Source organism: Schistocerca serialis, chromosome 2 (genome assembly GCF_023864345.2).
Source record: "Schistocerca serialis cubense isolate TAMUIC-IGC-003099 chromosome 2, iqSchSeri2.2, whole genome shotgun sequence".
NCBI classification, from domain to species: domain Eukaryota; kingdom Metazoa; phylum Arthropoda; class Insecta; order Orthoptera; family Acrididae; genus Schistocerca; species Schistocerca serialis.
Genome location: NC_064639.1, coordinates 757002884 through 757016809, shown reverse-complemented (window position 1 = coordinate 757016809; position 13926 = coordinate 757002884). Strand labels below are relative to the sequence as shown.

At 38.0% G+C, this 13926-nt stretch overlaps 1 protein-coding gene across 13 annotated transcripts in view; it reads left to right on the top strand.

The window, feature by feature from the left end:
* Nucleotides 1-13926, top strand: part of LOC126457957 (transmembrane protein 94) — a 504907-nt gene that overhangs the window by 426746 nt on the left and 64235 nt on the right. For all 13 annotated transcript variants that reach the window (XM_050094697.1, XM_050094693.1, XM_050094699.1 and 10 more), the window contains 2 exons: nucleotides 1355-1529; nucleotides 10852-10972. In XM_050094697.1, the coding sequence (XP_049950654.1) occupies nucleotides 1355-1529; nucleotides 10852-10972 (296 nt within the window). The remainder of the gene's footprint in view (nucleotides 1-1354; nucleotides 1530-10851; nucleotides 10973-13926) is intronic.

Genomic DNA, 13926 nt, shown 5'->3' with positions numbered 1-13926 from the left:
GAGCTGTAACTAGCCACCAGGCAGAAGGCACTGGCGAACATCAGTTGAAATATAAAAAATTATTTTTTTATAATATTACATCCACTCAGTAATGCCCCCCACTGTACAATAGAAACACCGTATTTCCATGGAACAATAAATGACGGAAATGAAAGCGGTATCAGAATCATGTGTTGTATTTATGAAATAGGAACCACACATTGTGCATGAAAATAGTGAGCACATAACAGCTGTATTTGACTAACTGAAAGAATGATCTCTTGCTTAAAGTGGCACACTATGTTAATAGATATTGCAGGTGTGCCTGTATGGTATCAGAAAAAACAGTTTGTGCAGTTAACTGAATTTCAGTTAGACTTGAAGGAGACTAGTTCAACTTTATTAAGATTTGCCAACACATAGGATGTTAGGCATCAGCTGAATGGTTAGCAGTTTGCACGGAAGTGAGTATGCTTCCAGAAGTGAGTATGGTTCCAGATGGCAGTGATGTGCAAATTCATGCCTGGACTGCTTCATCAGATGAGGAACCATTACTGGTTGCATGGAGATTGCAGCATGAATTAGCACCAGTGTTGTACCCAGAGTGTCAGCTAAGACCATCAGAAAAAATGTTAGCTACCAACTGGACTACAGCTGAAGGTGTCAGTCTTCATCAACACTGAACAGGGCAAGACAAATCAGGAACATCGTTTAGTATATTGTTGTCGTACATATGCAAGAGAGAGATTGTCGTCAGCAAGACAGTGACCTTATTCACACATCTTATGCTGTCATATGCTATCTCAGATGTTTATTTACATCAAACTTTTTCTCGTTTGAGTATGTGTGGAGCATGATGACATGGTGCCTGGCCTGAACTTCGCTATCAGTGACATCTCATGACCAGTAACAGGTGGATGTGGAATGGTCCATTACCTCGTGTAGTTGTCTCCGAGACATCTATAATTACATTTACAAAAGACTACTGGAGGCCGTATAAGATAGGCTAGAGAAACTGAATTTCAGGACAATCTGTATATAGAAGGATAGCCCTGGGTTAATGATAATTTGCTATGTATAATGTGTGAAAGAAACCTCTCTGAGGTATAACCATTCCTTCAGGGTATCATTTTTCTGTAATGTCAATCAGTAAATGTACATTTCCTGGTGGACACCAATAAAAATATGAAATGTAGTCTACAATAAATTAAAAAGAAATAGTATCATGAAAGATAGTTGACTTCAAATATTCCAATTCCAAAACAGCAAATTGTATTACCTCAAGTAATCAAATCACAATGTAAAACTATATAATATATCTTTATCTCAGTTTACTTTCGCTGTTTATATGCTGAATTGATATTTTCTTTTCTAGTTTCGCCGTGGAGCCTCTGTACCCTCAGGTCTGCCAGAAAATACCTGCATTTATGCCTACAAAAGCAGCTCAAGGAGTTTCTCCTGTGGAGTTAAATCGTATGCTCAATTCAATTGCTTGCTCAATTACCTTCCATAGGGAGGATCCAGTCTCCATCTTTCACTTAATATTGGAGGTAAGGATACTGGTTAGGTAAGATTTATCAGTGTTGCAGCCGTAGTCTACACGAATGAAAATTCTTCACAAAACCATGGCAGGTTTCAAGATAAACTTGCAGAATTTAAGGTCCAGCAAAATGCTGATGTTCTACGAGCATATACTTGTAGCTCATGAAATTTTCTAAATTTTACAGAGATTTCCCTACATGTTACCCAAAAACAGTGTCTCAAACTACTACCAAATCTGAATACCTGAACATCATGATGTAGTCAAGAACTCAATTGTACAAGTGTCTGCACATGGCACTCTCTTTCATATTTATCTTTTATTTCCTAAGTACATTATTATACTTGTAAGTGGTATAATACACCACAGCTGTTCAAGAAACTTGATGTCATGTTAAGAAACTTCCTGGCAGATTAAAACTGTGTGCCGGACCGAGACTCGGACTTGGGACCGTTGCCTTTCATGGGGAAGTGTCATGTTGTTTGTTTTAGAGTCATCTACCCAACTGCATTTCAACATTATTTGACCATTGTTGATTTTTACTGTAACCCAAATATGTTTTGTTTGGCAGGTTAGTTGCACCATAGACTTGAAAATGATTATACAGTTGAAATTATGAAATAGTGGAGAAAGATTACACCAGTCATTCTGATGCCTCACAAATCATTGTGCCCATATTAGGTGTCATTAAGACTATGAAAATAGATGGAAGGCATCAATGTTTGAGAAATGCTTATGACAATAAAAACATGCTTTGTAATTACACTACTCATAGACATGGCTTTGGTGTATGTATTTGATTTAGGTTTTTGTGCTTTACATGGTGTTAGTGACAGAAATTTCATAGCTTGCACCACTTTTGAATGACATCATTGTTTGTTCCTTGCCATTTTATAGAAACATTTATTTTATAACTTAAAACATTTTATATCTAAATTTTTGATAAGTAGGATAATAAAATCTGATATTGATATGTCTCTGTGTGTGTGTGTGTGTGTGTGTGTGTGTGTGTGTGTGTGTGTTTTGGAATTTATTTTACTGACTTAATTCTTAATTTTCATATAGAGCATTGTTATTTTCTGATGCCTTTCAAACTGTCAAACTACATCTTTGATCAGCTCAAGAAATATGTATGGCATAACTCTTATCTTCTTCTGCCAGAAGAAGGAGCCACTGAGTCCGAAAGCTTGTAAATCCTTTTGTGTGTGTTTTCCCCTATTGCCATTTGGTGAGTAGATTTTTTATCTATCCATTTACATTATAAAATGTAATTGGTACCTTTTGTTGGACACTTCACAATATTTCTTAGCATGATGGTTTTGAGTGAATTTATGTATTTTGTCAAAATTATGCGTTATTAAAACTGCAACAACTTTGACAGGTTTTGTAGTTGTGACTATGAGAAGACAGGAAATTGACGTTGACCATTGTTAGTGTCATTGCCGAGGGAAAACTTGTGTTGCATTGTAACTCCCACCTCCTCCATAGGTTATCCACTTGCCTCTTTTATTTCACTCTGCTGACCCCTCCTGCTCACTACAATTCACTTTTTACCTGGGCGTAGCCACAACTTCAGTCTATGCATTAAACCAATTCCCCCCTTGTGCAAACAGGTACTGTTGCTGTGTGGCACATATGACGTTATCAAATTACACGTTACAATTCATTTATCAATATCTCATATGCTGCCTTGTATAAAAGCTGGTCTGTTATATACTGTTAATGCCAATGTTTTTATCTCTGAACAATTTAATTACCTATACAATACAACATGTGATCTGGTCCTGTCAGCAAAATCTGTCATAAATGCTCGTTACACAGTTTGCATGGATGAAGTTCAGTATGAGTGTGACTGCATATAAGTTCGTGATACTGATTGGCCTAGCAGGACATGCTTGTTGGAATATGGATACTATATGCAACTACTACAGCACCAAAGCCAAACACTGCCTGGACCACTAGCAGTATATCAAGTTTTGTGAGGACTGTGTGCTTCTGAGGAGGCAGTGAATACAAGAGTAGAAAATAAGAAAAAATAAATGATAGTCTATTAGGTGCCCTTACATGCTATGCATGTTGCTGTTGTTGTGGTCTTCAGTCCAGAGACTGGTTTGACACAGCTCTCCATGCTACTCTATCCTGTGCAAGCTTCTTCATCTCCCAGTACCTACTGCAACCTACATCCTTCTGAATCTGCTTAGTGTATTCATCTCTTGATCTCCCTCTACAATTTGTACCCTCCACGCTGCCCTCCAATACCAAATTGGTAATGCCTTGATGCCTCAGAATATGCCCTACCAACCAATCCCTTCGCCCAGTCAAGTTGTGCCACAAATTTCTCTTCCCTCCAATTCTATTCAATACCTCCTCATTAGTTATGTGATCTATCCATCTAATCTTCAGCATTCTTCTGTAGCACCACATTTCGAAAGCTTCTATTCTCTTCTTGTCTAAACTATTTATCATCCACATTTCACTTCCATACATCGCTACATTCCATACAAATACTTTCAGAAACAACTTCCTGACACTTAAATCTATACTCGATGTTAACAAATTTCTCTTCTTCAGAAACGATGGTATGCATATGAATTTATTAATCTCACAAAATAAATACCTTATCTCTCGTAGTAGAAAATCATAGTACGCAATATAGAAATTAAGCCAGTAGATTCAACCTACAACATGCATACATATTGTGAAGATAGAACAATGTATCCATACCTGATCCTTAAATCCTACATATGAAAATTTAGGTGTAAAACGCTTTTAGTTATAGAATATAGGCTTTCATGAGACCTGAATTTTGAATGGAGAAATGCAGAACAATTCTGACTGTCAGTGAGGCCTGTCCAACAACCTCAACTGTTCGCCTGGAGCATCGCCTTTAGATGTAGGTATATGTGCATGAATAAGTGCCTAAAACAGAACTGCCATTCCACATCAGTGATACAGAAAAACAGACTGCAGAATTATCTTTGGATGGATGTGTAAGAACAATAACCTTCCATACAATCATTCTCTGTAAGACCAATACTTTCCCATACAACTGTTCTGTCTTTTCTTGTCTTTGGAAAAGTTAAAAAAATCAAGTTTACAAAAGAAAAATTCCTTAATATAAAAAGGAAACTTTTGTGATACTCTGCAGTTAATCTTTACCTACCCACAAACTGGTGTTTTGCTTCTTATGCCATCATAAGTTGTTATCTGATGATGGGCTAGTGAGTTGACAGTTGGTTTTTGAGTAAATAAATAATACCTTATCTTGAAACTCTGAACTGGTTTACCTGTAATAGTCTTTGTGGACCGCATTGGTGCGGCTTGTTTCAACTTCGTCAATACTGTAGTTGTCTCTGTACTAGGATCTGAGAATTTTCCAAGTGGTTCATCTTCCTGTAAAGTAAGACAGTTTACTTCTTATTTTAACAAGTGCTTGCATTTTAACCCAGTGTACAATATTACAACAGTTGGTAAGAGGAAGCATTGCTCCTCTGTTCAGTTTGACATTAGTAAGCAGACTAATAAGAGTTTTCACAGATCTCTTTACATCTTCTGTCCTGCTGTAACACTGAACATCATTCAGCGTTCTCACTGGTACACTGCACTACTCCACATCAGGATGCCTGACTCAAGGAGGTTACATCATTAGTATTAATAAAGCCCGGGTGAGAAAGCTAGGAAAGTGACAACAAAGTGTTAAGGACATTTCATGTGTACTACATTGGACAACTTGAAACTGGCTATGTGTAATATTAATTTATTCGTTGTAGTGATTGCCAAGTTCTATTGCTATGGATTATATTATTTTAAGAAATACAGTAACCAACCACTTTTTTTATATATTTTAATTGATGCCAATACATGTTTTGGGCTTTCACCTATCTTCAGTTGGTGTAATACATATTTGAACCTTCAATAAGTACATCATTTAAACATAGACAATAATTTGGATGCTACAACCGGCTTTCTACTTTGCTTGTTGTTATCCCCATTTTTGTGTTCATAGATGTGATGCAAACACTTTTAGACTCATATCTTTCACAATAACAGAAAGATCATCTTGCAGAAACTTTGTGGCTTGGCTTGGGGATCATCAGCTCTAATGCTAAGAACATCTGCTCCCTGGACTGGTGTACTTTGTGACAGAATATTGCACTGCTGTCTGGATCAACAGCCCATACACCAGGCTGTTCATAGGAACAATCAGAAACACTCCATCATTCTGGTGTTTATTCTCAGCCACATAGTTCCCCCATTTTGCAGTGAGAATCTGCTCTCAAGCAGGAGTTTACAAAAATAACTAGTGATTCTTACCTCTGTGTGCATGAGGAATTTCTGCATTGATTAAAAAGACTCTTTGCTCCTGTCATCCACCTCTAAGAGGTCAAAATCTCCGGTGGGCAGTAGAGCAACAACAGACTGAGGGACAGAAGTATGACAGAATAATGCTACCCCATAAAAGATAATGATGCCCTGCATCTCGACCAGGTTTTGAAGAACATCGCACTCAACTGCACTCAATAGAATGAGGACAAGTAGTGAAATATGTGCTGACTCAATGTGTAAATAAGGATTAACAACATTGCCCAGCTTTGATTATGATGCGGAACAACAGACTGTTCAGCATGCATATGTGCCCAAAGCAATCCTTCCCTCATGCTCCAGAGGAGTTCCATTTGGCAAAATACATCAGTTGTGTATCTTCAGCAATTGGATATACAGTATATCTGTGACCTTCTGTGCTTTGTAAATTCTGTGAATTGAATTAAATAATGGAAAATTGAGGCTGGAATAATGACAGTATTATGAAAGGGTAGATTGATGTTCACCATATAAAGAAGTTGTTGAGTTGCAGACAGGTACAACGATCCACAGTCTTTCTCTTGTTCCTGTCTGTGACTGAACATCTCCTTTATATGGTGAGCAGCAGTCTTTCACACATTTTAAATTTAATTAACTTATAATAGTGTTTTTTCCCTGTGTTTTATATGTATATAGCTAAAGAAGAACTGTTTCCTTCTGTGATTTGTTGGTAGTCATATGCTAAATAAATAAAGAAATAAATTTGCAGTACAATTGTCAGATTTGCAATAGGTGGATGATATCTTCTGCAGACCTCCAAATTCACCTGTCTTACTTTTCCTGAAGTGTTGTCAATAGCAAAAGCATTTGAAATAATTTAGGTCAATACTTAGCAGCCACTGACTCTTACAGAAGTAGCAGTACCACAATCTTTATAGAGTCAGCACTCAGCTTCATCATCCACAACTTATTTGTGATCAGTAGCATCTCCTTACCACAGTCCATTATTTATGTTCAAAAACAGCCCTTATGTTGCATTTAGAATCGTGTGCGTAACACATAATATGAAATTTAAAATGTGGCAGCAGTATATTTCGACTTTGTGCTATTTTATGGAGAAAAGTAAAATAGATGTGAAAGAAGGGGGGGCGGGGGGGGGGGGGGGGCAAAAGAGGGAGGGAGGAGAGAGAGAGAGAAGAAATACTTTCCTTTATTAGTCCTTCACCACTACACAACACTATATTACACAACTGGAAGTTAGGAGCAAAACTTGTTTTTCTCATTTGTTCCAGATTGAGCACAAGGGCTGTGTTGCCATGGCAGCTTATTCTTCCGTATCTGCAATGATTGAGAGAGGAATGGCCATTGGGGTCTCCAGAAATCCTTTCTGGCCTCATTAAGGCTCATCTCTTTGTTGCTTTCAGAAGGTGGTGGAGTTGGGTGTTGTCTTGGTTCATCTCAAGTGTTATGATATGTAGCTTCATGTAGTCTCTTTCTTGAATTGCAGTTCATAGTTTGATATTCTGCCTGGTTCTACTGCAGATCCTTGTCTCTTGTTTTACTGAGACTGTTTTAGCATCAAACAGACTCCTGTAATGGTATGTAACATTTTGCCTATTGGAACACTACCAGATGATGGGCTCTGAAATGTCTTTTCTACACATTCACCGGTGTCAATTGTAATTCATATTTTTTAACATTTTTGATAGAAGATACGAAAAACATTTTCAAAACAAAGGGTACCTTGGAAAAAAGATTAAAGATGACTTTTTGTTGTCAATGAGGTGTAAAATGAAGTCCACATTGTTTCACTGATAAATAAATATCTTAGTTTCAGCAGTACTGCATTTTGTCTACAGAGCTAATGAACACCCGAACATTCACTTTACTTCAAACATTTTTTGTTGTGGGATGGGGTTGGAGGCGGGAGTTAACCTTTATACTAAGTGACTATTCCAGTACCTGATTCTAGTAGCAGGTTGTATATCTAATAGCTTCCAGAGGCACAAAAAACTGACTTTTGTTATTTCACATAATTACTCAATGAATTTAAAAATTAAAAACTCTATCATAATCTACTCATTAAGATGTATAACCTTACGTTAAAAGTGTAAAACTTAGGCAGTGAGGCGATGTATCTGATGGTGCACAAATACTTTGACTTTATTCACCCAGTATTTGAGAATGAGAGCTTTTAGTGACTTCCAACAAATTTTACATGTAATTTCAAATCGGTACAAAACTTTTTTTTATTTTTTGTTTATTTATTCTCTTTTGATGAAGCTTTTCATTTATTACTTCATTTCTACCAACTCTACTCACAACACAGTTTGCAGACAACATCTGTTCATATATCTCAATATACCTGGAAAATTACGTCGTTATAAATGACAAATAGTTAAGGAGATGTGATGTCTTGAAAATTGAGATGTGTTACAAACTAGCCTTTGCTTGAAATGGAGTACAAATTACCCAGATTACAGTCATCCAGTGTTTCATATTTAGAGCACTTCTAACAAACAAGCATAATTTCAAATATTTTCGTAATTTTTACTAGCTTAAATGCTTAATGTCAAACACGAGCATCTTTTTTAAAGTAAGAACTAATAGGGCATTGTACAAGCATCCTGTCACATGACATCTGTTAATGCGTGGCCACTCTTGGCCAGTGTCTCACTATGCCATCATTACGTTTCACGTATCTGCCAGTGATGGTTGAATGGTTATACTGCTTCGTTTGTTGCCATGCCAATCAGTGATCCCACCAACTGTGAAGTGTGCTTGGTTTTTCAATTGTTAAATGCTAAACAAGTTTGCCCTGCTGAAATTCACCGGTGGCTTGTTGAAGTTTATGGTGCAAGTGTAATGAATGATGGAAATTGTGCAGAAATGGTGTAGGCGCTTTAATGAAGGAAGGGCTAATGTTGATGATGAAGAGTGATATGGATGGCCTACTGTCATGAATGAAGAATTGACACAAAAAGCTGATGAGGCATTTTGCCAAGAGAGGGGCTTCACTATTTATGAGCTGCATCAGAAATTTCCACAAGTTTCAAAAACAGTAGTTTATCACATTATTAGTGACAAACTTCGCTACAAAAAATATGTACAAGCTGGGTGCTAAAAATGTTGTCAGAAGAAAGCAAAACAAAGCAAATAGCACATTTTTTGTACGTTATGGAGTACTATCATAAGGATGGTGGCGAGTTCTTGAGTTACATTGTGACCAGTGATGAAATGTGGATTGCACACTACACCCCAGAGAATAAACGTCAATCCAGTGAGTGGCGCCATTCAGACTCCTCAAAAAAACTACGAAAACTCAAACAAGAACATTCAACATGGAAAATTTGCCATGGTGTTTTGGGGCCAGAAATGCATTCTTCTGTCAGACTTTTTGCCAAGAGGAATGACAATAAATAACATTAAAATTTAGGTGTGATATTCAAAATTGCTGACAGGGACTGCTCTCTACCGGCATCGTTCTGTTTCACAACATTGCTCGGCCTCATGTTTCAGCAAGAACAAAGACGCAAGTGGAGAAGTTTCATTGGGAATTACTGCATTTCCTACCTTACAGCCCTGACTTAGCACCACCAGACTTCCATCTGTTTACAAAATTGAAGGAATTTTGTGGTTGAAAGCTCTTGGAAAATGATGACTGTCGAAAGAAACTGTTACTAACTGGTTTAACAATCAGGCAGCAGAGTTCTTTGATGCTGGGATCCAAAAGCTGGTGCCACAACTTGACAGATGTTTAAATGTTCATGCTGAACTTGTTGAAAAGTGAAAAAATGTGCATATTGTAGTTTATGATACAATTTAAGTTCTTAAATAAAGTTTCTCATACTCCATTACAAATTGATTCTTTAAAAATGACCTTAGCACATTAACTCATTTGTAAAGTAGTCAGATGTTTACTATTGTTTTAAGCATGACATCCTGATGTTCATATTCTCAGGATTTTAGGTTAGCGTGGCAGTCATAATAATCACTAGTTCAATGTTCATATTCTCAGGATTTTAGGTTAGTGTGGCAGTCATAATAGTCACTAGTTCATGATGTGTAATGGATGAACTTCAGTTTACTGTGACACTCGTTCACTCCACATGAAAACTGGAAAAAAAAATCAATTATTATGAAAATGAAATTGAAAAAATAAAAACTAGAACATATTAAAATACAGAATCTATTAACTTAATAAAATATTGAAGTACAAAACACGATGAATTTTGCATACCTGTGAAGCACAAGTGGTAGGGTACAGCTGTCAGTCTCAACAATTTTGTGTCACAAATGATTGAATATCTTTAGTAATGATGGAAATGACCCATGCCCCATCATGGAGTGTATTGCACCTTTGCTCTTATATACAGGAGAGTCCTCACAATTTTTTTTTTTTGCACTGTTGCGCATTTTCTTCTATTGTACTTCCTTTTTTGATGTTTCTATTGCGCACATTGTCATATTTGCCTTTTTGAGCCATTTCTGTACACATTTATCTCTTATATTGTTTGATCTACTTATTGCAGACATAGTATCACCAGTTGATGTAGTTCCACACAGACCTGGAAAGTGCAAGGGTATGCGTGTCACACTGGCTGAAGGGTCTGTGCTGTTTTTATATTTCTCACTGTGTGAGTCCATACACTTCATTCTTTGTCCAAAATAACAATCAGAATTCGTGTTGTGGCATATTCTTATTACATCTTGAGGTAGTTGAAAGTTTCTTTGGCCAATTGATGCCATTTTGTTTATACTAATGTATCTATACCCTTTTCTCTTCACTGGTCAACCTTTTACTCCAATTGTGGGGTTTCTTGCTTCTGTTAATGTTCTTTAAGCAACTTCTTAAACTGTTTCATGTGATGTGGTACTTAATTTATTATCTGTGCACAATTACCTTGTGTTTTTCTAATTTTGCCCTTGTGTTGGCAGTTGCTATATATTAGAATATCATCTGTGTAGGCAATGCAGCCTCTGTAAGTATAAATTAATTAAATTAATCATATGATGTGTATGTGTTCTAGGCTCGTCACTTTATGCAGTCAGTAACCAACAGTGTCCAGTTTTGGATGTGTTGTGTGGCCAGTATATCAGTAGTGCAGGTTCTGGCCATTATCTTCATGCTGCCTCCAATCTTCTCTACAGGTCAGTATTTGCGGATATCAACAGAACGTATTTTGTTACTGAAAATTTATGTTAAAGAGAGATGTTTTCATGCTACCGTTACTTTTCTCAATTACTCCTGTTCATGGCACAAAGATGTGGGGGATTGGCATGAAACTTACAGTCCATACCAAACATAGGATTGAGAAATTTTGCATATGGGATTATTAAGCTTAGTGGATCTGAAAGATCACCAATTGACCAAGTTAATGAGTTTGCTGTGAAGTTAAGCAGGTGAAATTTCAGACAGTATGAGACATAATACTGCTCTTATGATACATATCTGGAAGGTAAGAGATAAAAGAAATGTGAGGAATTATAGTAAAGGCAGTGGTTCATAATGTTCACTGGTGTGCAAAATTTAAGGACAAAAATAAATTTTGCACAGTGTGTCACTGCCAAGTTATGTAGCTCAAAGAAACTTGGACCATACAGAGAAAGAACTGCTACAGTTTAGTACAAAAGGCGACTGAAAGAAATGTTCAATGTGACAAACAGAAATGACACTTTTATTTAAAGACAATAATTATGCTGTAGTCACTGCAGTTAATGATGGTACCTCGGACATTACAAAAGGCAAGGCATGGTTCTTAATAGGGTGTTTGATCACCATGGACGGCAGTACTTGCTCTGAAATGTGCTCATATGCTGGTCAGTAGGGTTATGGTAAGGAGTTCATGTGGTAGATCATTCCATTTCTGCACCAGCGCAGTTGATAACTGCTAGATGGCTGTTGGTGCAAGTGAACATGCTGCAGTGCTTCTCCAACACATCCCATATGTGCTTGATAGGATTTAAGTCAGGGAAATGGGCAAGCCACTCCATTATCCTCTTGCTCCAAAAGCTCCTCAACCCACACTGTTCGTTGCAGTCCTGGATTGTTGACCACGAAAAAGGAAGTCAGGACCAATTGCAGCCCTGAAAAGATACGCATGGGGAAGGAATACAGTGTCACAATAACAGTGATTGGTGAATGTATCGCATTCAAAGATTTGGAGATCATTACGCCCTGGCAACATTAGGTCATCTCACAGCACAATACATGATCCACCAAAGCAATCACGGTCACTCACATTCTGCAGTAGTAGCATCAGCAGCAACAACAACAACAACAGCTGCAACAGCAGTTCAATAAACAATGGGACCTCCAGCAGCAGTAGCAGCACAAACAGCAGTGGGACCTCCATCAGCAGCAGCAGAAATTGCTGTTACAACTGCCACACAATCAAGAATAGTCTGCAGCTGCAGTTTCCTCACCTCCCCCTCCACCATTCACTTGCTTTGATGAGGCAAACGAGAGTTAGGATGACTATTTATATAATTTTATTCTTCACTGCAAGGCTAGTAACTGACCCAGAACACCAGTTTGTACTCTTACTGCCTTCTTGTAATAAACTCTAGGAAGTGGTGCAGAAACTAAATCCACTCTTGGACTGCAGTAGTTGAGCTTTTCTGATGTTTGTGGTTTGCTGATGGAGTACTAGTCACCAAACTCATGTAGTTGCAACTAAGCTTAAATGTAACCAATTTTTTGAGCAGTGTAAGCAAATGTATTATTACGGCATAGAATAGTAAGGGTTGAAAATTAGAAAATTTGCTTAAAACTCATTCATCTTGCAACAAACAAGGTGCAGTCATGCCAGCGGCAGAGATAGGTTGAGGAAATAAGCAGTATGTTGCAAGTGGTTCAGGCCTCGGCACTTTACAACACCCTACCGAGAGAGAGGATGAGCTCAGCAGAAAATAGTACATGACAGAAAACTAACAGAAATGTGACATGCATATTTGTAGCTCATAAGAGATGTCGAAAGAAACTGTACCTATTTCATAAGAACCAGTATCAGCAGTTAAGAGCTCGTTAAGCAAATATAGCAGAATAAGGACACTTCGGTTCATTACAGATTGAGCATCACAGCTCCCTTTAAATGCTTGAGCTCTCAAGCTCTCAAGGAGTTGATAATTGGGATTGACACTGTTCACAGTACTAGCACTCTATTCCATGATTATGATACTATAGCAAGTCTATGTCCTAGATACTCCAGAACAGTCTACGAACCAGCCGAAAATGTACTTGAAAGGACAGTCTTTGCCTGATGAACTTCATGCCGTTCACTGTCTACCATTGCTTATGGAGAAGCTGACTGTCTTCCGACAACACCACATCGTGGAGTGCTGACAGCACTGAACTTCAGTGCGGAAACCTGCAGCAGGGTCTCGTGTGGTCCATGTTTCTGCTCAACATTTAAGCACCCCTGGGTACTGAAACCTACCTGGCCACAAGGAAGGAGATCGATTGATAGCACGACTTCTGAAAACACCATATCGCAGATGGGTCATCAAGGTCAACATAGAATTCGCAGCGGAACAAGCACGCTCCAGCAGCTAGTTCAAGACCATTCGTGCTGGACCATAGGCATGCTAGCAGTATGCTTTGGCACAAGGTCACTCATTCATTGTCTGGGCCTGCAGACAATGAGCTGACTGAGCAGCAGTCAGCGGGAATCCAACACACAGCTGAATGAGGCATCGGCTACAAGTCTGGTGTGGAACAAGATGATTGTAAACATGGTTAATAAATAACTGTACTTTGACAATGTTTTACTAGCAGCAGAGATGCTTCACAGGCACCTAACTGCTATCCTGACTTCATGCAGAGATGTCTCCACTCGGCCTCTCTGTAGTAGTAACATGGACTACTATTTTGCAGGTCTTAGCGTGCAGGTGTGATTTTCCCTGTAAACAATGTATGTGGACTCATTAATCTGTGATCTCTTTCTCCTTAAATAAAAAGTTAGTGCAAAGGCGTTAGCCTCATCTAACATTTTTTGCAGACTATGCTTAAACTTGACAAAGCTCACAAAGTAACTGCATCAGTGTGAACATTGTTAATGGTATTGGTCACTGTTGTGCTCTACAATCAACTGATGATTTCCTGT